The sequence below is a fragment of the Manis pentadactyla genome, chromosome 4 (genome assembly GCF_030020395.1).
Source record: "Manis pentadactyla isolate mManPen7 chromosome 4, mManPen7.hap1, whole genome shotgun sequence".
In the NCBI taxonomy this organism is placed as follows: Eukaryota; Metazoa; Chordata; class Mammalia; order Pholidota; family Manidae; genus Manis; species Manis pentadactyla.
In genome coordinates this window covers 114,056-136,180 of record NC_080022.1, presented here as the reverse complement: position 1 = coordinate 136,180, position 22,125 = coordinate 114,056, and the positions used below count along the sequence as shown (strand labels likewise).

At 62.3% G+C, this 22,125-nt stretch overlaps 1 protein-coding gene across 4 annotated transcripts; it reads right to left on the bottom strand.

The window, feature by feature from the left end:
• Positions 1–93: 93 nt before the first annotated feature.
• Positions 94–20,250, bottom strand: SAMD11 (sterile alpha motif domain containing 11). Of its 4 annotated transcripts, XM_036882718.2 has the most exons (15): positions 19,245–20,244; positions 18,620–18,664; positions 18,063–18,154; positions 14,374–14,555; positions 12,927–12,977; positions 9,015–9,139; positions 5,848–5,937; positions 5,535–5,669; positions 3,649–3,811; positions 2,439–2,554; positions 2,127–2,205; positions 1,534–2,045; positions 1,224–1,348; positions 764–874; positions 94–667 (listed from the first exon to the last, which is right to left on the bottom strand). In XM_036882718.2, exons 1-15 carry the CDS (start codon positions 19,759–19,761, stop codon positions 422–424), a joined length of 2,589 nt encoding a protein of 862 aa, XP_036738613.2. In that variant the 5' UTR covers positions 19,762–20,244; the 3' UTR covers positions 94–421. The 4 variants fall into 4 exon arrangements, with proteins under 4 accessions (XP_036738613.2, XP_036738614.2, XP_036738615.2 ...); XM_036882719.2 differs by lacking the exon at positions 18,620–18,664 and having other exon boundaries at positions 19,245–20,242; XM_057499550.1 differs by lacking the exon at positions 94–667 and having other exon boundaries at positions 776–960; positions 19,245–20,250.
• Positions 20,251–22,125: the final 1,875 nt, after the last annotated feature.

Here is a 22,125-nt window from a genome sequence, read left to right as displayed (position 1 = left end):
CTGCACCCTACGGTGGAGGGTTAGATTCATCAAGTCTGAGGGAAGAGGATCTGGAGCGGGCCTTTGCCTGACCTCACCTGATCAGGATGTCAAAAACCTCAAGAGCAGTCCCAGTTCTAGAGGCAGCCAGTAGGCATGGCCAGACCAGCGTAGCATGTTGTGCCATCTCCGTCTCTGGTTTATGTGTAGCTGCCCAGGATGCAGAGCCCGCGCACCCCAGTCTCAGTTGGGGCCCCCAGGCTGTCTGCACCAGGCTTTGCAGCCTCCTCCCAACCTGTGGACTTGTTCCTTTTCTCGTCACGTTTTCTTTAAAAAATTGTGTTTTTGTATCCAAAGCTAACAAGGAAAATGAGCTGTGGGAGGCGGGGCCATTGCATTGGAGTGGCAGGTGCTGAAGGGCTGGGGGCTCAGACCCACCAGCTCAGCACAGAGGCTGGGAGGGGTCCGCGGGCCCTGGGAGCAGAGACATCCCGTTCTCTTGCTTGGGTGAGGCTTGGCCAGCTGGGGGGCCTCCCCCCCCATAGGGGGAGAGTGCTACTGCTGGCGATGGCTGTTCCCCCACAGTGAGGGCAAGCTCCTGTTCGGGGACCCGCAGTGTCGGTGGCTGCAGCGGCAAAGCCACGGGGAAGCTGGCCATGTAGAAGACGCGGCCCAGTCGCTTGGCCACCTATGGAAAGACAGGCCTGCGTGGGGGACCTGCAGCTGCAGAGAGCTTCTGTGCTGCCCCCCCATTGTCGGGACCACCGCCTCCAGCTGTACCTACCTGGGCCCGGATCTTGAGAGCAGGCCCTAGCTTCAGCCCCATGGTGGTCAGGAGGTGTTCCTCTGTCAGCAGGGGCAGGGTCTCCCCGTCGATCCCCTGTTCTCTGAAGACCTGTGGTGGGTGGTGTCAGGGCCTGAGTGCCACTAGCAGTGCCTGCTCACCTTGCCGGATCCCTCCAGCTGAGGAAGGGCTGCATCCTGCATTGGCCCAAGCTTTCCAGAGAAAGCAGGGCCAGAAGGAGCTGTTTGTGCAGTTTTCAGGAAAAGTTTCCAGTGAAAGATAAATCTGTTGGGCATGCGCCAGTGTTGGAGGCAGAAGCACTGACATGGCAAAGTGGGCCAGAGGGACATGCACCCCTCCCCCCAAGCGCACACACACTGCTTTTGAGGGGGAGACATTAGGGGTGGGAAGAGGCAGTGGGGAGTGGGAGCTCAGCCATCCGGGGCAGGTGCCCCCTCACCGGTGCATATTCTCCACAGCCAGACAGGCCCCCCACAAAGCTGCAGACATCATCCACTGTCCACTTGGTGACATCCTCTGGGGCTGTGGCCACTTCCCCATCCGTGGAGAGTCCCCCCATGGTGCCTGGGGTGGTGGAGTTGGGGGAGGAGTTACTCGGACTTGGGCCCCTGCTGTTTGCTGTGCCCCCACCTGTCTTCCTTTGCCTTAATTGTTGAGATGTTTAATGACTAAAAAGGATTTTTCTCCCGGTGGACCCCCTCCCTAAGACCCCTGGGATGTGGGTGGAGGGTTGGGGGAAGGGTGCCCACCTGTGTGGAAGAAGGGGCTGACGGCATAGGGAAAGCCCAGGTGCGGTGGAGGGGGCAGCATGGGCCCAGAGAGAAGGCCCTTCCCCTCAGAGCCGGCCCCTCCAGTTGGGGCTTGGCCCGGGGTGGGGTCCCGGCCCTCAGCGGGCACCATCTCAGGGTCCTCTCCGTCTGAGTCCTTGGGGGGCCCATCTTCAGAGCCGTCTTGTGCCCAGAGCCCAGCCCCAGAGGTCTCCTTGGACTCACTGGGCCGCGCTGAGGCAGGGCTGGGGCCGCCCTTCCGAGGGGCTCGGCGGGCAGACTCCCGGGGCGGGGTTGGGGGTTCGGGGCCCGGGGGGCCCTGGGGGGGCAGGGCCAGCATCGGCGTGGAGCTGTGTCTCAGCACCAGCACGGCCCCGCGCCGCTGCAGCCCTTCGGCGCCCTCGGACGGGCGCAGGGGGGCTTCCGGTGCCAGCAGCTGCGGTCGGTGCGCGCTCTCCGGCTCCTGACGCAGCAGCTCCGCCGGCATCTCCAGCCTGGAGCACGGGGAGCACACGGCAGAGGATCAGCAAGCTCGGCAGTGTCGCCTTCTCCCCACCGGTGGCCGCGGCACCTACCGGGCCAGGTTCTGCTTCCGCAGGAGCTCCTGCTGCCGGGCTAGCATCTCCGCCTGGGCAGGGGGCAGGAAGCCATAACCTGGTGGGAAGCGGACAGATCACGAGGTCGGAGGGCCGAGTGGTCCGGGGCCACCCAAGCCCGCCCTAGCCTGTCCGTGGCTTCAGAAGGGCAGGGGTGCGTCCCGCAGGAGCGCTCATGGACGCAGTGTCGGTCGCAGGGGAGCCCGATGGCCCCACACCAACGACCTCGGCGTGCGCACTCACGGGCCCCCCCAGAGCACGGAAGGCCCGCAAGCCCCTCCTACTCCTCACCTGGGGTCTGGCACAGAGCCGAGGGCACCCCCAAAAAGGGGGGCCTGAGGTGGGGTCCGAGGGCGATGTGCGGGGCATTCTGGGGCGATAGCAAGGGGGGCGGCTGCGACAGCTCCCTGTGGACAGCAGGGCGGTGAGCGGCCCGCGCCGCAGGCCCTGGCCACCTCCCTACGCGTCCCCTCCATTCCTGTAACTGCCACTGCCCCCTACGGTCCCCCGCCCCTGCTAATTGCCTGCCCCGTGGGCGGTCGATGCACCGCCCGCTACAGCTCCGAGTCGCCCGCCGTTCCCGCCCCCGCTGGCGGCGCCAATTAATCTCGACGGCGGCGCGGAGGCGCTGACCCTGTGGGCGGCAGTAACTGCAGCGGTAATTACCACGCGGTGCGCGCCAGGCCCCCGCCCTCCGCGGACACTGCACGGCCGGGGGGTGGGGCGCAAACAACCGTCATCTGGTAGGCGGTGGAGGCAGATGCAAATGACACGCGGGGGCCCGGCCTGGGGCCTAAGAGTTGCAGAGGCCTGGGGATGGGAGGAGGGGTCGTGCCCTGGCAGCTGGGCCGGAGGCCCTGGGGCCGCTGCAGCCCATTCGGCCCCGATCTTGCTCACCAGTCACTCCTCGCAGGTCGACCAGCCCCCCACCCCTCCTCGGTGTCTCCGGGCCTCGACAACCCCGAGAGGCTTCATCTGTTAACTGCCCCGGTGTCTGAATCGGTGCTGCTGGGGAGGCCCTCCCAGCTCTCCTACGGGGTTTCCAGACTTCATGCTGCTCCGCTCGTCAGCTTCTGCCCCCTCCAAGGGATCCCCCAACCTGCCTCAAGCACCCTTACCTACCTGTTGGGGGAGCAAAGCCCTCAGCTGTCTCAGGGGCACAGGATGCAGCGGGTCCCACAGTTGCTCAGAGGGGTGGGTCACCCACTCACATTTTACCCCAATAATGCTCTCCTGGGCCTCTGCACAGCCAGGCAAGCGTCAGGACCCTTGTGCACAGCAGGCCGAGTACCTATGGCCAGCACAGGTCCTGGCACGATCCCCTAAACACAGGGCTGTGCGTGGCTGCTGCAGGGGAGATGGTGCTCAGGTGAAGGCGGCTAACGAGGGGATGTGCGAGCTGTGGGCGTGACTTCCAGAAACCAGGAACCCCGTCAGCTTTGTAGACCAGAAGCAAGCACAGGGAACATGGGGGCGTCTCAGAGCCCAGGCACCCCAGTACCTCTCTGAGAAGGACGGGGCACCAGCTACGGCGGCGCCCTCTCGGTGCTGAGCCAGGCCCTGCCTGCGACGCTGACCTGCTGTGGATGAGGGAAGGCGGACTTCCAGGCCACTGGGGCTCCTCACAGCTGCTGCTGCCTCCTCCTGCCGGACCCTCAGTAGATCTGGGGTGCAGGGGGTGGGTGACAGCAGTGACCCAGAGGCCAGGCTGTTACCCTCTGCACCGCGGTGAGCACAAGGCGAGTCAAGGAGGCCAGGGGCTGTGAGACATCCTCACACTGACACTGCTGGTTCGGTCACCAGGACAGGAAGTCACGCCGGAGGCCACAAGGCAGAGGACGCACAGGACACTACAGTGCGGTGAGAATGTCGCCGCTGGGGGTGTGAGGCCCCCACCTGGGACAGGCACAGGCGAGCATTTGAAAAGGATATGGGGAAGTCAGTGACCAAAATGCAGGGAGAGGGAGGAAAAGGCCCAGCAGGCGGGGGGTCCGCGGTGCCTGAAGGTCGGTATTGACGGGATCAGAGGGCGTGGAGGTCGTGCGAACGCCTAAGAGTGGGGAGCTGGGGCAGAGCGGGTCTGGAGCCCCAGACTGGCGCTGCCCAGGTGACCCCCTCCGAGGCGTCTGGCGCCTTCTGCTCCCCTCCAAGTCCCTCTGTCTGCTCAGGGCAGGGCCGGTACTCCGAGTCCCCCCGCAGCCCCCCACTTGTGCAGGCTCCGCCGCCAACTGTTTATAAATTAATTATCTGAAAAGCGGAGGTGGGTCCCGCCCGGGCCGGGTGCCAGCCCGCAGAGCCCAGCCGGCGCGGCCGCCTGCATCGACCCCAGCGGGCCCCGCGCCCCCGCCCGCTGGCGGCCTGGGTTATTTACAGCAGGCTCCGCGGGGCCATGATTGACAGCCCAACTCCCGGCGCTGCTCCCGGGCGGCCGGCGCCCCCTCCCCCGCGCAGGCCAGCGCCGCCGGCCCCAGGCAGGGCAGGGAAAGCAATTAAAAGGGAAGATTTTTAAATTATTAACATTTGGTGAATTATTCAGGCTCTCGGTGCCTGACTGCCCTGGGGGACAGTGCCTTGTGTGCGGAGCGGAAATCCTGCCCTAGTTCCCAGCACCCCTCCCTCACCCACCTCCAGCCAGAAAAGCCAAGCTCCCCCCAGCACTGTGGGCTGGGGCCTGCAGGGGTGGGGTGCAGCTGGCAAAGGGGCCCCAGTGTGTCTCTGCGATGGGGGGACTGCCAGGTGTCTTTGAGAGGTGGGATGGACAGATAGACCAAACCAGTCCGCAGGGTGGACACCGGGTGTGGCAGGGACGGGCCACCAGCTGGGGCTTCTCCTGAGTACCAGTGAGGTCCTGGTGGCCAAACCCTGTTATCCATGCTGCCCTCTGCTCCTCTCCTCAGCCCCTCCCACCCAGAAACCCAGGCACCTGGGGTGGGGCGTCTGGCCCAGTCTCACACCCTGGTGATCTGACAGTGCTGGGAAGGGAAGGGCTACAGCGTACAAACCAGGGCTCTGTCCACGAGCATCTGCTGGAGAGGGGCAGGTGGGCTTGGTTCAACCCCCTGCTCCCATTCTTACAGGGGCTCAGGGACCGTGCCTGAACCTGGCAGGAGAGGAGGCCCTGCAGGGAGAGTCTGCGAGAGATGGTGGGGGTGGGGCCACAGGAGAGCTGTGGGAGGGGAGGATGTGGCTGCCTGCGGGGGACAGAGGAGAGCCATGCCTCGCTGCCCACCGACACGGGGTTTGGTGGGGGTGAGGGGCCTTTGGACCCTGTCCAATCCCTGCCTTGGTGTCAGGTGCCTCTTCAGGATGGCCACCAGGTCAGGGAGAGGCCAGCACACGTGGGTAAGACCCTTGGTGAGGGAATCATGTCATGGGGAGGGCACGTACCGTGGCTGGGGAGGCCCAGGTGGTAGAGACGCTGGGGGTCCTCGAAGGTGCTGGCCTCACTCAGGGCGGACACGAGCCTGCGGTAGTGATCCTCAGGGGCCATGCTGGGCCCTAGTTGAGGCAGCAACAGAGACTCTGTGTTGCAGGGAGTACATGGTGAGGGGGCTTCACCTTCAGATACTGCCTTGGGGGAGAGGCGGGGCCTCCCCTCTTAGAACCTGCTGCTGGGGCTGTCCCTGCCCTGCAGAATATCTAAGTTATCCTCCTCCCTCCTCCTGTGACCTGTCCCCCCACCTCCAGGTTGGATTCCCACCTTGGGGGGACTTGCTTCGGGCCTTCTTCTCCAAAGGGCAGTCACTGCTGATGTGGGGGGAGCAGCCCAGCCTCTTGCCCAAAAGGTCACCTGGGAGAGGGTAGAGTGAGCCCATCCTGCATCCAGGGTTTGGAGGGGATGGACAGTGGGAGGTCCAGGGCAGGGAGGGGCCTAGCCCAGGGCTCAGTCCCTGCCAGCTCCAGCTCAGCCCAGAGCCATCCGCCATTGCTTAGGGGTTCCCAGGTTCCCAGCCAGGGCAAGGCCTTGCCCAACCCAGGGTCCCAGGCCTTCAGTCAGAGGACATCATGCCGGGGTCAGGACAGGTTGAGGGCATGGGACAGTCCTAAATTTGGTTCTGGGGTATGCGTATATGTGATGGAACATTCCTGGTAGTAGCCTCAGGCAGCAGCTCAGGGCCCACAGGTGCCCTGCCACCCCCACCGGTCTCCTGTGCAGACTACAGAGGCCTCTGCATCTTGCCAGAGAGGAATGGGGAGCTTCTGATGTGACAAAACCACCTTCCCCTCCCAGGCCGGGGTAGCCCAACATCTTCCTGCACAGGAAGTCCCCTGAGGGTGCTTTAAGGCCCCTGAGGCTGGACACACCCACCACATCCACTCCCCTGGGCCCGGAATCCTGGTCATACCCCTTGCTGCCCCAGAAGGCCTGAGCCCGCACCCTGGCCTTGCCTGTGCACACCTGCCCGCCTGCCCAGCCAGGCTTTGAGCTCCCAAAGGTACCCTGAGCAGCCTCACCACAGCCTGGCCCCAGCAGTGGGGAGCCCAGGCCATGCCCCACCCCTTTCCCGAAGTCCTCTCTCAGGTCCCACATCCAAACCACAGTCTGCCCTCTCTCTGAGCCAGCCCCTCTCCACCCCAGCCCTGAGCCCAAGGTCTGGCAGGGGGGTCTCTGCTGAACATCCCACAACAGTGCTGGCCTCTAGTCCAGACGCCATGCTCTGACCCCATCTCCAACTCACGAGGCCACCTGGGTGGGTGTGGTGAGGGGTTGCTGCCTTGGTGGACCAGGCTCACCGTGACACCTTGGGACAGGGGCTCCCCAGAAGCCTTGCCATCAGCTGCAAAGCCTAATTCTCTTCCTTATCCCCTAATCTGTCATTTTTATCAGACGGGGAGAGTGGCAGCAGCGAGAGCACCGATCAATCTCCACTTTACAGCTGACAGAATGGTGCTAATAACTTATTGATCCCGGCCACCTCACTGCCACTAGCATGGGCCTAGTAGCCCAGCCCCAGGCCCTGCCCTGAGAGGGAAGAAGTCCCCACTGACCGGATGAAGGCCCCCTACCTTAGTGACCTGGCAGGACAGGTGGGGGGGCAGAACCAGCATGAAGCTCCCGAGGAGGCCATAGCTAGTCCCCAGCAGCCTCAGGGCATCAGGACCCAGTAGGTAGGACGACCACTATGTCTGGCTGTGCCAGGCCTGGAGGTGGGTCTGGGCTGGGTCCACACCTGCTGCCCTACCCCAGCGCACATACATGCCTCTGGGAGTCAACAAATAGTCCAGGACTCTTCCTGGGATCTGTTTCCTATTTTCCACAGTAGGAACTCCTCCTCCCCTTTCTGCTTGGGGGATTCTCTCAGCCTGGGGGAGGTGGGTGGGGGGCTGAGTGCGAACAAGCCCCGTGGCTGCAGTAAGGTCTTACCATGGGGATCTGGGGGTGCACTAGTCCCTATGAGGGCCACGTTCATGCACACACCTGGGGCAGCAAGTAGACACACACAAGTCACGAGACGTGGCCGAACTCCTGGCAGTTTGCCCAGATCCTTCCTGCCCAGGGACCAGGGCAGGGCCCGGGCTGGGGTCTTGGGAATAGGATTGACATGTGGCTCCCGGGGAAGCCAGAGCAGGCTATGGCAGGCATGTCCCCACCCAATGGCCAAAAGAAACAAGTGGAAGCCAGTGGGAGCCTGCAGCCCCAAGGATGCCTGGACATAGTGCACACATGTAACACTTCACACAGAGCATGTGTTGACACCCGCCCTGCACCTCAGCATAAAGCCAGTGAGGATACCCAGACGTGGAGTGAGTGGGTGCGGGGGCCACGCTAGGGCTCCAAGGACACAGGCCCTGGCTGGCAGCATTGCGCATGCCTGCTTTCACTCACATGTACACCCGTGTTCCTGTGCTGCAAAGGGGGCTCCCTGTGTGCAGGCAGCAGGGGGAGGGCCTGACGGCTCAGAATATCTCAGTCATTGTGGGGCTCCCAAGGCTCTGCCCAATCGATGGGGCAATTAGATTTTATCAGCCACCTGCTCAGCTGCCCCCAGCACGGCCCCAGAAGCAGACCCCACAGCCACCCGACAAAGTCCCTCCCAGGCACAGGCACACCTGTGGGGGCTCATGGGGGTGCTCAGCGGTCCCAGGATGGGGGGCCATCTCCTGCCCAGCCTTTCCGAGAGCTGTAGCCACTGCCGTAAACTTCCCTGCCAAGGGTCCACAGGACATCAAGGGATCTCCACTGGCTCTTTACAGCCCCCCTTTTGCCCCTTCAGCCAAAGCTCACCTGTGCCAGGGCCCCTGCTGCCTGCTCCTCTGAGGAGGGCCTGGGGTCCCCAAACTGTCCCCTCCTCAAAAGCCCTTCTGAGGTGATCCCAGGAGCTCCTGGGCCAGCACCCTCCTCCCCCACGCATGGAGGTCCAGGCTTCAGCACCCCTTCTCTCAGGTGATGGATCCCTTCCCTCCTGGGACCTTGTTCTCCAGGGGCCAACAGACATTCCTGTGCATGCAGAGATGTCCCTGCTCTCAAGTGAGCCCTTCCCAGGCACACATTTCTGAGCCTCTGTGAGGCCTGCACTGGCTGCCCTCCTGCGTCTGTCCTGTGAGGAGGGGGTGGCAGTAGCCTCAGCCATTCCAAGCCCACCCCAGCAGCAGCCACAGTGGAGCCACTGCCTCTGCCTCCTGTCTGCCTGGCTGGCGGGATTAACACAATTACCATCACATGCAGCCCCAGGGGACAGCCGGCCTCGCCACCTCCCGCCTCCTCTGCTGGCCTCCCTGGCCGCCAGCCAAGGCTGCTGGGGGTGGCGGCATCCAGAGCTGCTGAGCAGAGACACCGGGAGGGCGGCGGGGCCGGCCGTCCCCCTGTGAGCCGTTGAAGCCCTGGAAGCCCCATCCTCACTCCTGGCAGCTCTCTGGGCATCTCACCTGCGGCTCCCAAGCCGAGCTCCACGCTGCCTCTCTGGAATTCACAGTGGCTTGGGTGCTCGGGCATAACGAGGTGGCGGCTGCGATGCACGCTGGATATGAGGGTGGGAAGCTCACTGTCCTGGCTGCAGTGAAGCAATACAGGAAAGGTGACACCCCGTGAGGCCATGTGCCCAGTGCCAGGCACAGCAAGTGCCTGACTGATCTTGAGTGTGAGGGTGCTTGGCGCTGGGGGACAACATAAAAGCACGGCAGTGCCTCAAGCACACTTGTGCTTGTGGCCCGTGACATCACACAAGTGAGCATCCCCATAGCAGGTCTCAAGTGAAGCACCTCCTAGTGGGTGTGAAGTACACACTCTGACCCATCCAAGCCCCACTAGGACCACTAGGACCTGCCAAGCTTCCTTGCAGTCAGGCCACTGCTGCTCCCAGTGAGGCTCTGTTCCCCTCTCCCCTGCCTCGGAGGGCAGCCAGGTACCCACCAGGCTCGGGGTGGCGGGGCCCTGCCCAGGGCAGGGGTCCTGCCTCTGGAGGACAGGCGTCCAGAGGACACAGCTGTCACCCAGCACTAACTATTGTGCCAGCTGCTTCACCAAGCACATTGCATGTGCTTTTTCACCTAAAACTTGCAACTACTCACAAAACCCGAAGTTCTTCAATAAGGAAACCAAGGTCCTGACCAAGATCCCACAGCCAATGAGATGTATGCACACACAGGGGTGCACATACCTGGGCACATGCACACTCACACAAGGGCCTGCAAGCGTGTGCACAAGCAGCTCCTGCAGATACACACAGACACACGCTATGGACATCCGGCCCTTCTAGTGGGCTCCTGAAGCTGCTCTCCCCCAGGCCCCCAGCTAAGAACCTCCACCGCCAGGCACGTGTTGCTTGGAATAAACAATGTATTAACTCTTTTGTTCCCTCCATTTCTCTTTCCGCTAAAATCAGCTCAATCCTGTATCACAGAACCACGAAGAGAGGAGAAAGTTCCAGTGCAACTGCGTGTAAATGGTCTCTTGCTCCATTTACTCCTGGGGTTCTGAGAACATCTCGCTTAGTCAGCACAGAGAATGGTCACCTGCCACCTCACGGATGCAGCCTAGAGACAGGAAGTCAGGATAGGACAGAGGAGGAGGAGGGAGGGACCTGGGTGCCCCACGGAGGAGGGAGGGACCTGGGTGCCCCACCCCCAGCACCCTCACTCCCTGACCCACCTGTAATGGAGCAGCCTCCTAGCTGGACTGCTGCAAGGGGGGCCTCCACAGAGTGACCTGGGCACCAACCCTAAACCTCATTAAATAGCCCCCAGCCCCCCCGGCTGGGCAGCTAGAGCAGACTAATCCGGGGCTGGCCCCTAAGCAGATCAGTTTCAGCACCAAAGACTCCAGGACTGGGTTCTAGAGCTTTCTGGGAGACCCAGATGCTGGTCCTCTCCCCACCTCCCACCCCCCTTGCAAACAGGAGGGCAGGCGGGGTGGGAGTAAGTACTTTATGAGATTACTTGGCTGCAGCTCTCAGTCCCCTGTATCATCCTCATCAGCTGGGGGGTGTCAAAGAGAGAATTGCTGTCCTCAGCACCCAGTGGGGGGAGCATAGAGGCAGGCCATGCTACTGCCAAGTTCTCCTGAGAGGTCCCTTACAGGAAGTGCACCAGTTCCCCCGGGACTGAGTGGGCGATGACAGGCCCCATCAAATTGTTCCCTGTGGACTCTTGGCCCAGTGCCCACACAGGGCTGGGTCTCTTCCCATCACCACTGTGTCAGCACCTTCACTTATGGGCTGGTCATCCGGGGACTCAGGGGGTGCTGTGGCCCCGTGGAGGTGATACCAGTGGGAATGAGGACACCACCTGCCCCCTGCTCTCCACCTTGGGGTGTTCACTCCATAGGCCCCAAGACTGCTGGCCCAGCCCTGGAAAATCTGTTCTGGTCACTCGGTCACTCCCTGAAGAAGTGATGCCGGATTTTATGTAAAGAACCACAAAGAGACCTGGTACACACCAGATTGAAAATGCACAAACGCTGAGCTTGGCATCCCCGCGTAGGCCCCACAGCCATAGAAACCCCTCTGTGTCCCGCTCTCCACGGGGATGAAGACCATGAGGGTCTCTGTGGGTGAGGCTGTGGGTCAGGAAGTGAGTGGGGAGAGCCTGGGAGACAGAAGGGGTGCATGGAGGAGGGCCTGCAATGCTGGGCCTGCCTGTCAGCCCCAGCTCCCCTGGAGGGACTCCCAGGCCCCTCCAGGCTCCCTCAGCCACCATCAACCTGTCCAGTCATCGGCCATTTCTTGGCCAGCTCAGGGCTTAGGAGGGCAGGGAGCACACCTCCTGCCTGCTGCCCAGGGAACCTGGGGGCTGACTCGCGAGCGCCAAGCAGGCAGGTGGACCATTGCAGTCAGACAGACAGAGGGACAGGAGCATATGGACAGGGCCACAAGGAGCCAGGAGGAGACAAAGACGGAGCCAGGAGGGGCAATGTGAGGCAGCTGGGCCCTGTGCCTGCTGCAGCCCTCCCTGGCCAGACGTGGGATGCATCAGCAGGCAGGGGGCAGCCAGGCTGTGAGTCCTCCTGGCCATGTCCCCTCAACAGTAGTCCTCCCCATGGCCATATTCAGAAAACCATCCCAGCCACTTCTAGGGCTGTATGGGACATGAGCTCGGATCTGGCACCTTACCAGGGCACCCTGCACTGGACCCCTGGAACCCTCTCCCACTTCTCAAGGCTGGGGATGGGTGAGGAGGGGCTGCCGGCAGAGGAGCCAGTCCAAGAGTGGAGGAGCAGTCCCTGGGCTCCCTACAGGCTTCGCTGACAATTCATCCTGCAGCTTCCCGAGCAAAAGGCTCATAAAATGTCATCAATGTTCATGACAGTTCATAAAAATGATCAGTTGAGCAGGCAACTTCAAAATGAGGTGGAAATAAGTTTAAAGCTGTTTTCATTGTGATTTGGCCCCAGCACCCAGCTGTTCTCAGATACATAAATAATAACATAGCCGGCACAGAGCCAGGCCAGGACTGGGGAGGACAAGTTCCCACCTGCGCGGGCTGGGCCCTCGGCTCTGGCAGAGGAAGCCAGGCCCTAGCAGGATGCCCACTCCCTGCTCAGCTGGGCGCTCCCCGTGCCTCCCTGCTAGTCCCCCTCTGACTTGCCCCACTGACCAGAAACCACAGCCTGGGCTCCACCCATGGGCTAAACACACCCTGCCCCTTGGGAGCCAGAAACTTGGTCTCCTCAATGCCCCATCTTTGACGGGTCCCCTCATTTTTATCTCCTTACTACATCTTGTATTCGCAGCCCCCTTGCCTTCCATTCTGCTTCCAGGCCCTGGATCACCTTGGACTGGAGCAAACCCCCGACCTGCTGGGAGAGGCCTCCGGAAGGGCCCTGTCAGATCGTGTACCTGGCCAGCCTCATGCTCGACGATTTTCAGTGGCTCTGGCTGTCTGGAGGACAGGCCCTTTAGCATCCAATTGACCCGGACCTGCTAACTCCTGCTCCCCATTCCCCTTCCCCCTTCCTCCACATCTTTGAAGACAGTTCCTGTCCCTAGTGAACTCCTACCTATCCTTCAAGACCCCACTCACACGTTACCATTCTTGTCTCCTTCTGAGTCTCTGGGAGGGGAAGGTCATGACCTCACCTTTGGGCCAATAGCCAGGTTGGCTCAAATAGCCAATCCTGTGTGGGAGGGGGAATGCACCCTGGCTCTAGACCCCACAACCGCACTCCTGCCAAGCCCTGGGCACAAGTCAATAGTCAGACAGACTACATACGCTAAGGAGGGAAGGATGGGAGGGAGCCTGGAAATATCTGGAAGTAAACTTGTGGGGGAAGTGGAGCAGTGAGGCTTCACCCTGCCTGCACACAGCACGTGGGGAGAAGCCTGGTCCAGGCCTGGACCCTACCTGCAGGACGTCTCTCGGAAGGAGATGTTCACGTCCCAGTGGGTGTGGACTCTGCAAGGAGAGAGGCAGACAGTCAGCATGGCCTCTGGGACCCAGCACCTGGACAGCAGGGCGTATGTGTGGCAGTCCTCATCTGCACCAGAGTGCCAGCCCCCAGGGACTTGGGCTGGCTCAGCTCTGTGTCTAGAGCCATCTGGTACCAGCTCAACTGGATGCCACCAGAACAGGCCCATGGGGTGGGAGCCAGCTCCTGGCTTTACCAGGCCTAGGCCACTGTACCTTTGCTTTTCGTGGCAGCGGACCCAGAGGACCCCCAGTGCTGGGGGCGGGGCCTGCAGCTTCAATTCGTCTGTGTGTCACTTTTGTGGCTGAACCCGAATTCCCAGCCATTAGAGTAGCTCTGGCTGGGGAGGAACCAGGTCAGGGAGCAAGCCCCATGGCCACCAGCAGCAGCAACGGTCAGCTGCCCGCCCAGGTGGCTGCAGGCCCCTGGTTCCAGCTGGTATCAACCTGCCTCTGAATGTGGAGGCAGGAGCGACGCTAGGGTGAGGCCAAGAGAGGAAACAGCTATGCCCTGTGCCCACACCCTCCCCCACAGATCCACAACGCTGTCTGCAGAAAGCCCCATGGGCTGGGGGAGTGCCGCAGGAAGCCTGTGTGGGTGCAGGGCCTGAGAAGTGGGCATCTTGGGAGTCCAGGAAGGCTATTTTAGGGTGGGAGAAACTGGACATGTCAAAAGACTAAGTGGAAGAGAAAGGGCCTAGAAATTCTGGGGGAATGCATAACACGTGCTAGAGGGACAGATGGACAGAGTTAGGTGGACAGAAGGAGGTGCCTCTGTCAGGAGGGGAGAGGGTAGGAGGTCAGGAAGGGTGGCCCCAAGCCTGGAAGGGACGGCAGGAGCCAGGAGAGCTGCCACCTGCCACAGAATGAGATGAGTGTCCAGGACTGTGCCTCACAGGTCCACTCGGCTCCCCTTGCCCTACCTGGTGGCCATGGGGTCAGGTCCACCCTTCCTGGTCTCCCAGACCATCCCCCTTCCCCTCACACAGCAGCTGTCTGTCCTCAGCATCTCCCCACACAAAACCATGTGGATCCCCCCCTGGGCCACTCTGGTCATGGCAGCGCTTGCCACTGGGGTGCCCACTCCCCAACATTGTCAACTGAGTCCTGGCTTGGCCCCAGGTCCCTGAGTTGGGGCAAGGTGAGTTCTCACTATGGCCCGTGGCATGGAGGAGTTGGGCTGTCCCCAAGGGTCCAGTTTTTGTTTCAGCTGCAGCAGCTGCCAACATCCCAAAATCTGACAAGATAAGCTTGGGCCCCGCCTGCAGGCAAAGGTCCCCACAACACTCTGGCCTGGTTTCCAGCTGCCAGGAGACCTGGTCTTGATGTCCCCCCGCTGCCAGAGCCTGTGTGCCTGCCCTGTCCTGGTCCTTGGTAGAACTACCTTCTCTTCATGATACGGACGCGTGGCTCATCCTCCTGCTTCAAGCCTGGCCTCCACCCACAGCCTGGGCCACTTCCATCGCTGTCGCCATCACTGGCAGACAAGCTGGGGGTCAGCTCCTTCTTCAGGACCCGCGTAGGGGGCAGGGCAGCTGTCCTCTTGTCTGCCAGCCGCCCTCGGTTCTGGTCAGGGTGAGGGGAGAGGAAGGTCAGGCTGAACCAGGTCCCTCGGCCTCCAGGCGTCTTGCACCCCAGGCCCCACCCTGGGGCAGGAGCCCTCGGAAGAGCGCAGATGACCAGATGGGCAAGGTCACCAGCACTTCCCACCAAGGGCCCTCCGGCCTGCAGGACAGGCCCCAGGGCCGGCAGGAGCCACAGCTGGCCACAGGCCAAGACTAGCAGAGGGGCAGGGCCTCCGTCAGCGGCCCCTCCACAGACTGCCTTCCTTGCCCCACCCTACTCTGCACGGGGCTGAGGTATGGCCCTGGCCAGGCTGCTCAGAGCACCACCCTGTCCAGACTCCACACTCCAGCCAGTTCCCCTCCACAGGCGATCAGCCGCCTGAGTGTGGAGGTGCCCACCTGGAGGCAGACCCTTACTTTCCCAGCTCCAGGGAGGCCCGAGGGGCCACAAGCACCTGCACCACCCAGTGTGCCCGTGGGTCTTGTTCAGCTGCAGTTACCTCTGTGTGTGTGTGTCTGCCTGGCGCTCCCACGCATAATCTGTGTGAACTCCCACCTGAGACCAAGTCCCTTGTCCACCATTACAGCAAGCAGAGCCCAGTTCAGGGGAGGTTTGCAGATTGGGGCCTGGGGCCTGGGCCTGCTGACTCCTTGCAGATTGACAGCCTGGGTTCCCATGTCACCTTGGGAGGAACCCTGACCAGCCCAGACCTTTTGTTTCAAGGGACCTAGTGGGCCCACCCTCCCGGTCAGGAACTGAGAGATTCAGAATCTTTCCCCGAGTTCCACTTTTCTCCCCATTCTTCCATGCCCACGATGTGAATATGTGGAGCACATGGGATGAGGCAGGGCTAACAGGCCTGGAGCCGCATATGCTGTGAGCTGGGACAGCAGAGATGGAAGGCGTGTTCGGTGCAGATGTGCAGGATGCACTACCCAGGTCTCCTATGTGGGGGCGCGTGCACACACTGGAGGGCACACAGCACGTGTGCACACAGAGGAGGCCTCTACACGCCATGGCCCCTGGTGTCTTTGGGTCTCGCCACTCCAGTGTCAAGAAGAAAAGTCACTGATTATTTTCTGGTGGGCAGGAAGCTTTTTCTTATTTAATAACAGGTTACTGGCTCCAGGAGAGTGTCAGGGGCCTTGTGATGATATAATTTTCTCTTATTTTCAGTCCTGGGGCCTCTGTGGGCCCCTCCCTCCCATTGCCAGGATGATGCATCCCATGAGCTTCAGAAGGAAGATGTTAGGAGGTTCTTGTGCCTTCCCGGATCCATGTCATCCTGGACCTATAGGGCAGCACAGTAGCCACCTCAGTCCTGTCTCCCAGGGTGACCAGAACACAGTCACCTCCAGATACACAGCCCCCGACCATGGGGTCCGGAAGCCACAGTCCCCTCAATACCTGCTTTCATGAGTCCACCTATGACACTTTCCATTTCTCTCTCTGCAACACACACTCCGTGACATGGACTGGACAGCACTGGGGCAAGGTGGGGTGGGGTAGTGGAATCTGAGGATAGGACCTGCTCTGTGGCCCCTTCTAAGACCCTGGACTTGACCCTGTGCTATACCAGTGGCAGCAGAGTGTGGGTGAGGCTGCAGGTGTGACAGCCTGTCTGGTCCCCATGCCTTTTCGTGCCGGCTAGTGGGTCCCAGGAGGACTGTTTTCAACAGCCTCTGGCCCACCTGGAGTGTGCCCTGCTGTGAAGTCACTCAGCTCTGCCCTTTTCTAGCCTGCTGCAGCCAACCACAGGACCTTCTCTCCTGCCTTTCTGTTTTAAGTAAGCTATTCTCTTAAGAAGAAAAGGAAATCCATTTCCCTCTGCTTCTCACCTGTGGGGTCAGGAAGAGGGGAGGGAAATGAGGGCGGTAGGATTGCCACTTAGGATGAGGTCGGACCGGCTCTGCTGGCCTGGGTGCTCCGGGGGTGCTCCCATGGCAGGAGGGCTGAAGAAGTGGGAGCAGGATAGGCAGCCCCTGACCTTGGCCAAGGATACACCTGAGACCTCAGCCACCACCCTGCTCAGCAGCACACAGACTTGAAAGCGGGGCCCTGAGCCTGTCCCCAGCCAAGCACTGGCTCCTTAGACAGCCAGAGTGGATGTGTGGAGGCCAGCTCACACCCAAGCAATGTCCTTGGGGGGCATTGATGCTGGGTTCAGGCCATCTGCTCCCCTCCCGTCCTGTGGGAGACCTTCAGAAGGGGGTGGGTTGGGAGAGGCAAGGCTCCTTCCACCGGATCAGAAACCCCAGGCCAGCCTGGAGGGTGCCCAGAGGATCCCTCTATGGCATCAGCTGTTTGAGAGGGCGCAGAACTGGAGAGGAGCCTTGGCCTCTTGCCCCAGGTAGGTATGGTGGCTGTCTGTGCACACTCCACTCTCTCGGGGGCTCTTGTGCACAGCATGCCTATGCCTCCTATGAGCTTGCCTCAGACCTTGTGTGGGGTGGGCATACTGGTCAGGTGTGGCTAATCCTCTTCCCCTGTCCAACTTGAGTGTCTGACCTTGTGTCTGTCTTCACAGGTGTGTCTGTGGCTTCCTAGATTGCCCAGGTTACCCACCCCCAAGGGCCCATGAGGAATCCAGGACATACCCTTCCCCACCCTACTGCCAGTTCGAAGTAAACAAGCCTAAAGTGGGCATTCTGTGTCCTCACAGCCCCTTGCCCCTGCCTCTCCTGCCCCTCTCTGTGGGCGGGGGCTGCTGATGTTTCCAGTAATAGCAGCCCAATCCCAACCACTACCAGGAGCCGGGGCCTTAACTGGCTCTCCTCCAGGGATCCAAATTGGTCCCTCTCACGATGCAATTTCCTTTTCAGATCAATCCTCCAACCACTGCTGCCTGGACAGCGTATGGTGGGGAAGGCAGTGCTTCAGGGGAGGCCTAGCACCCCAATCTCCTCTGCTCCCCTAGCCCAGCCAGGGGACCCCACAGCAGCCTTCAACTCCAGTTCTCTTGATGCCAAAGTGCCACTGCACAGACTCTGCCCCTGCCTGGGTTGTATCCTCAGACATTCTTGGGCATTCAGGGCCTTGCACAGCGGGACTCCAAACACCAGACATGCACGTCAGTCACATCCAAGCCTGTGACCACCGCAGAATGAACATCCCTGCCAGCTAACACCGTCACGTCCCAGAAGAAGTGTTAACCCTAGGACAGATCCTCTCCCAAGTTGGGCCAGATGACACGGTGATCCCCCAGACCCATGACAGGGCAGAGTCCCTGGCTCCAGTCAGATGACACTGTCCAAGGAGACCCTCACACATTGGGCTGCCTCCGGGGCTAAGGAGAGGCCCCAGGAGAGGCAGGACAGGCCATGCATCCAAAAGGGAGAGGGGGGCAGGTGCCCCAAGATTCCCCTCCAAAGCAATGTCTCCCCCACTCGCCCTCCAGAGGCTCCCTCCTGCGCACTGGCAGGGGTGCACTTAGGATTCTGGATCCCAGGAAATAGGCTCTGCAGGGAAAGAAGCTCCCGAAGCCCCAGACTTTCTCCCACATCTCACCACCGGGGAGGATATTCGACAGCCCGGACAGTCGCAGATCGGAGGGTGCACCTGCAGAATCCCCTTGGACATAAGCGTCTTCAGACTTTTCCCTGCGAGGAGAGCCGAGGCAGGATCGGTGAGGGAGCAGGTCGGGTACAGGTAGGCACGCTTCCGGGGTGCAGTCGGAACCCTGCAAGGCCGGACCCCTACCAGCACGTGTGTGAGCACCCACCTCCACCCAACTTCCGATCCCGGCTCAGCTGCCCACCCCGCCTTCGCGGACGCTGCGGGGATCTGCAGAGCCCAGAAGCCCAAGATCGGGTGAGAGTCTTTCCCCGACGAAGGGCGGCCTCCTCCTCGCCCCCTGCGCCCCTCCTCCCGCGCTCCACTCTCCCCAAGCCTGTCCGCGGGACCCTGGAGCAGGGCCGAGGAAGGTCGACCCTGGGCGCAGGTGAGCGGGGCGGGCAGGACCTGGGGATTCGCCTGATCCCGCAGCGGGAGGAGGGAGACCACCGCGGAGCGTGAACCCCAAAGTCGAGGGCGGATGGATCCCTAACTTTTTAACTACCCCTTACCCAGGCTCCCGACGCTTCGCGCCTCCCCCGCTTGCCGCCAGACTCCTGCAAAAGCCCAAGCAGGCTGTTCCCAGCCGCGCTCCCGCTCCGCGCGCGCCCACTGCCCGGAGCGCGCCCCCGCGGCCCCTACCTGCCTGCGCCACCCCTACGCCTTTCCCTTCCCTCCACCAGCGCACAGCCGTACCGCGGCCGCATGTGCGCCCCTCCAGTCCCTCCAGAACCTGGTGGCTCCCCGAAACGGGAAGGGACTGTCCCGCTCCGCGCGCCTCCCGCCGGTCCTCCCGAGTTTCCGTAAACTTGCCCTGAGCCCCAAGGCCCAGGAATCCCGCAAAGACCTTCCGAGCGGAAGGGGCGGCCGGCTCGTGCGCAGGCGGGAGCCCGGGGCACCGCAATCCGAGCTGGGGGGAGGGAGGCCGAGGGCGCTCTGCCGGGGTCCACCAAGGCGACCGTGCTGTGATGGGGGGGAGGGGAGGGTCCCTGAGGCAGCCCCGAAGTCGCAGCGCCCTCTCTGGGCGGAGGTGCATTCTCCCAAGTGGCAGAATGCGGGGGTCCGGACTCACGGGTCCTCGGGGAGCGGAGGGGAGGGACAGTAGCGGCCCGCGCCCACCCACCGCCGCGGCCGCACCTTTGTGGCGGATGCTGCGCTTCCAGTCCTTGGCCGTCTCGCGGCCGCTGACGAACTGGAACTCGTTGGGTGTAAGCCACTCGCCACGGTGGCGGATGGACGGACCTTTGCTGCCCTGGCAGAGTTTGCGCACGTAGAGCAGCGCGCGGTTGGCGCCGCACTCCACCTCGATGCAGGGCTCGCCGTTGTCCAGCAGCGGCTGGAAATCCGGTGCGGCGGCCGCAGTGGCCGAGAAGCGCTCAAGGGCCAGAGGGTCCCGGGGCAGGTGGAGGTGCGGGGCGGCCTCGTGCAGGCTCAGGTAGGCTCCCGGGGCGCGGAGCGGTGGAGCCAACAGCGCCTCGTAGCCGGCGGTGGCGGCGGGCAGAGAGGCAGCCGGGGGCAGGGCGGCCGCAGCGGGCAGTGGCGCCAGGTATCCGGGCAGCGGCGGCAGTGGCAGCGCGGCCAGGGTCGGGTGGAAGGTGGCCAGAGCCAGGGCCAGGTCTTCTCGGCCCGGGAGTTCCTTCTTGACCGCTGGCATGGCGGGCCGGGGGTCCTGCAGCCTGGCTCTCCGCCGCCGGAGCAACTTGTTCCCGCCCCGGCTGGAGTTGGGTCTCGAGGGCTGGGGCCCGGGAGGCGCCTGGACGCTCGCCCGCCTACCTGCTACTGCACCCCGGCGCCCGCGGCCGCCGCTGCCACGCCGCCCGCCGGGCCACTTCGGACCACTGCCCGGCCGGCTGGCGGGGCCTCGGCCGCCCGAGACATGGCGCTGCCGGGCTACTCTCGATCGCCGACCGGCCTGCAGAGCTCCGCAGCTCCAGGGCTCTAGGGCTCCGCGGGGCTCCGGGGCACCTGCGCCCGCACCCCCTGGGGCGGCCCCGGGTCCCGCTCCCGGTCCTCCAGTCGGGCCCAGCAGGGCGGTGAAGAGTCGTCAAGTCCCCGGCCCCGCGCCCCGCCCCGCCAGGGGGTCCGAGGCCCCAGCCCCGCCCCGCGGCCCAGGCCGCGCACCCGCGTACCCTGGCGCGCACCCGCCCGGCGGCGACTTGAGAGACTCCCGCCGCCGCCGCCGCCGCCGCCGCCGCCGCCGCGGCAGCCACAACTTGGCCCATTTAAACGGCCCCGGCGCGGCGGGCGGCGGGCGCGGGCTCCAGCAGGGGGTGCGTGACGGCCGACAGGCTACGCGGGTGCGGCGGGACAAGATTTGCAGCCCCGGTCGTTTTCCGGAATGGGCGAGATAAGAGAAGGGGAAGCCTGGGATTCGGAGGGCGGCGGATGCAAGACAGACCCCGCACCATTGTTGAGGGAGTCGCTATTTGGGCGCAGTCGGAGTCTGAGACTCACGTGGGGACGCGGAGCGGCTCCTTGCGCGGTGGGATCCTGGGTCGGAATCGTCCCGTGTACTTGGCTGTGTGAGCCGGGGACTCTGAGTAAGAGCGTTGGCACAGCGCCGGTGGGTGGCGGGCATCAGTGTGGGGCGGGCGTGGGTGGTCTCTGCATCCACTGCGTGTGAGGCTGTGGGTTTGTCGTGTGTGGCCTCAGCAAATGTGTTGGGGAGGATTTGTGTTCTGTGAAGGATGATTCTGTCCGTTGTTGCCACCTCACTTTTACACGCCTTAGTTTACTTGATCATGCCACTTATTTTTATAAATGAGGAAAGTGAGACACAGAGAGGGGTCAAGTAACCCTCCTAATGTCACACAGATGTTTCAAATCCAGGCTGACTCTAGGACAAATAGTTTTTGAGCCATGCTGTGGGGCAAGTTGGGCTGGACCCAACCTAGGTGAGGGAAGGGGGATGCTGGGAGGAGGAGGGGCGGTGGAACGTGGGACTGTGTACTTGGGCACATTTCCGTCCTCTACTTAGAAGTGAGTCTGGTGGAGAGGGACCTTCTATATCCACACTGGGTGCCTTGGGGGAGTAGGTCAGCGTCAGTCCAGGCCTGGAATGAGGGTCAAACCGCACCTCCTTGCATGTCTGCATGCCAACCTTGCAGCAAGAGAATTAGGAAGAGAAACTGAGAAATCCAGTGGCTTTGTTAATAGCTGGGGACACAGGCTTATCTTTCTCTGGTGCGTCACTTTTCACAAGCCAGAAAGCAGCCTTAGACCCCAACCTAGCACCTGGACCCCACCCCTCTGAAATGTACCTGGCGGGGCACTTATGCGGGCATCTTCCAGACCAGGCTCTGGAAGAGCTAGCACCAGCAACCTCTGCCAGGGAGGGGCTGACAGTGAGGGACAACACGCTCCCCCAACCTTCCCCAGATGCCAGCAACAGCTGGACTCAAGGCCGACCATGGGCTACCACTCTGTCTTCCCTCACTGATGCACGCTGCCCACCTCATCCTTGGCTGAGGCACCAGCCAGCCCCAAGACTGACCTGGGGAGCCAGGTCTGGGCCCAGACCAGAAATGTGTCTGGGAACCTGTGCACCTAGTCCTCTGCATCCCCCTCTGTTCATCATTCCTGTCTGCTGGGTTTATGGGACCAGGTGGGAATGTGAATCATATCTCCTTACTTTGCCATCCTTGGCCCATCACCCCAGCCAGGACACCTGCTCACACCTCACACTAGGTGTGATAGCGAGGGAGCTGCCCCTACACCCACCTCTGTGGCCGGTGTCCTGCTCTCAGGTGTGATGCCTCCATGTCTAACAGAGGCAGGAGGCTGCCAATCTCTGAGAGCCAAGGCCCACGGAGGAGCCCTCATCTCAACTGTGGTCATGGCAAGGTGTGGGGTGGCAGTGAGAGCTCAGCTGGAGGCCGAGTGAGGTGGGCCCATGTGCCCACTGCTTGACCTGGCTGCCAAAAGACAGTCCCCTCCACCCTGCTCTTCTCTGTTTGCCTGCACCTACCTGCTGAGCCCCAGGCCTTGTAACCCTGGACCTGCCGAGTGTGGTGTGGTG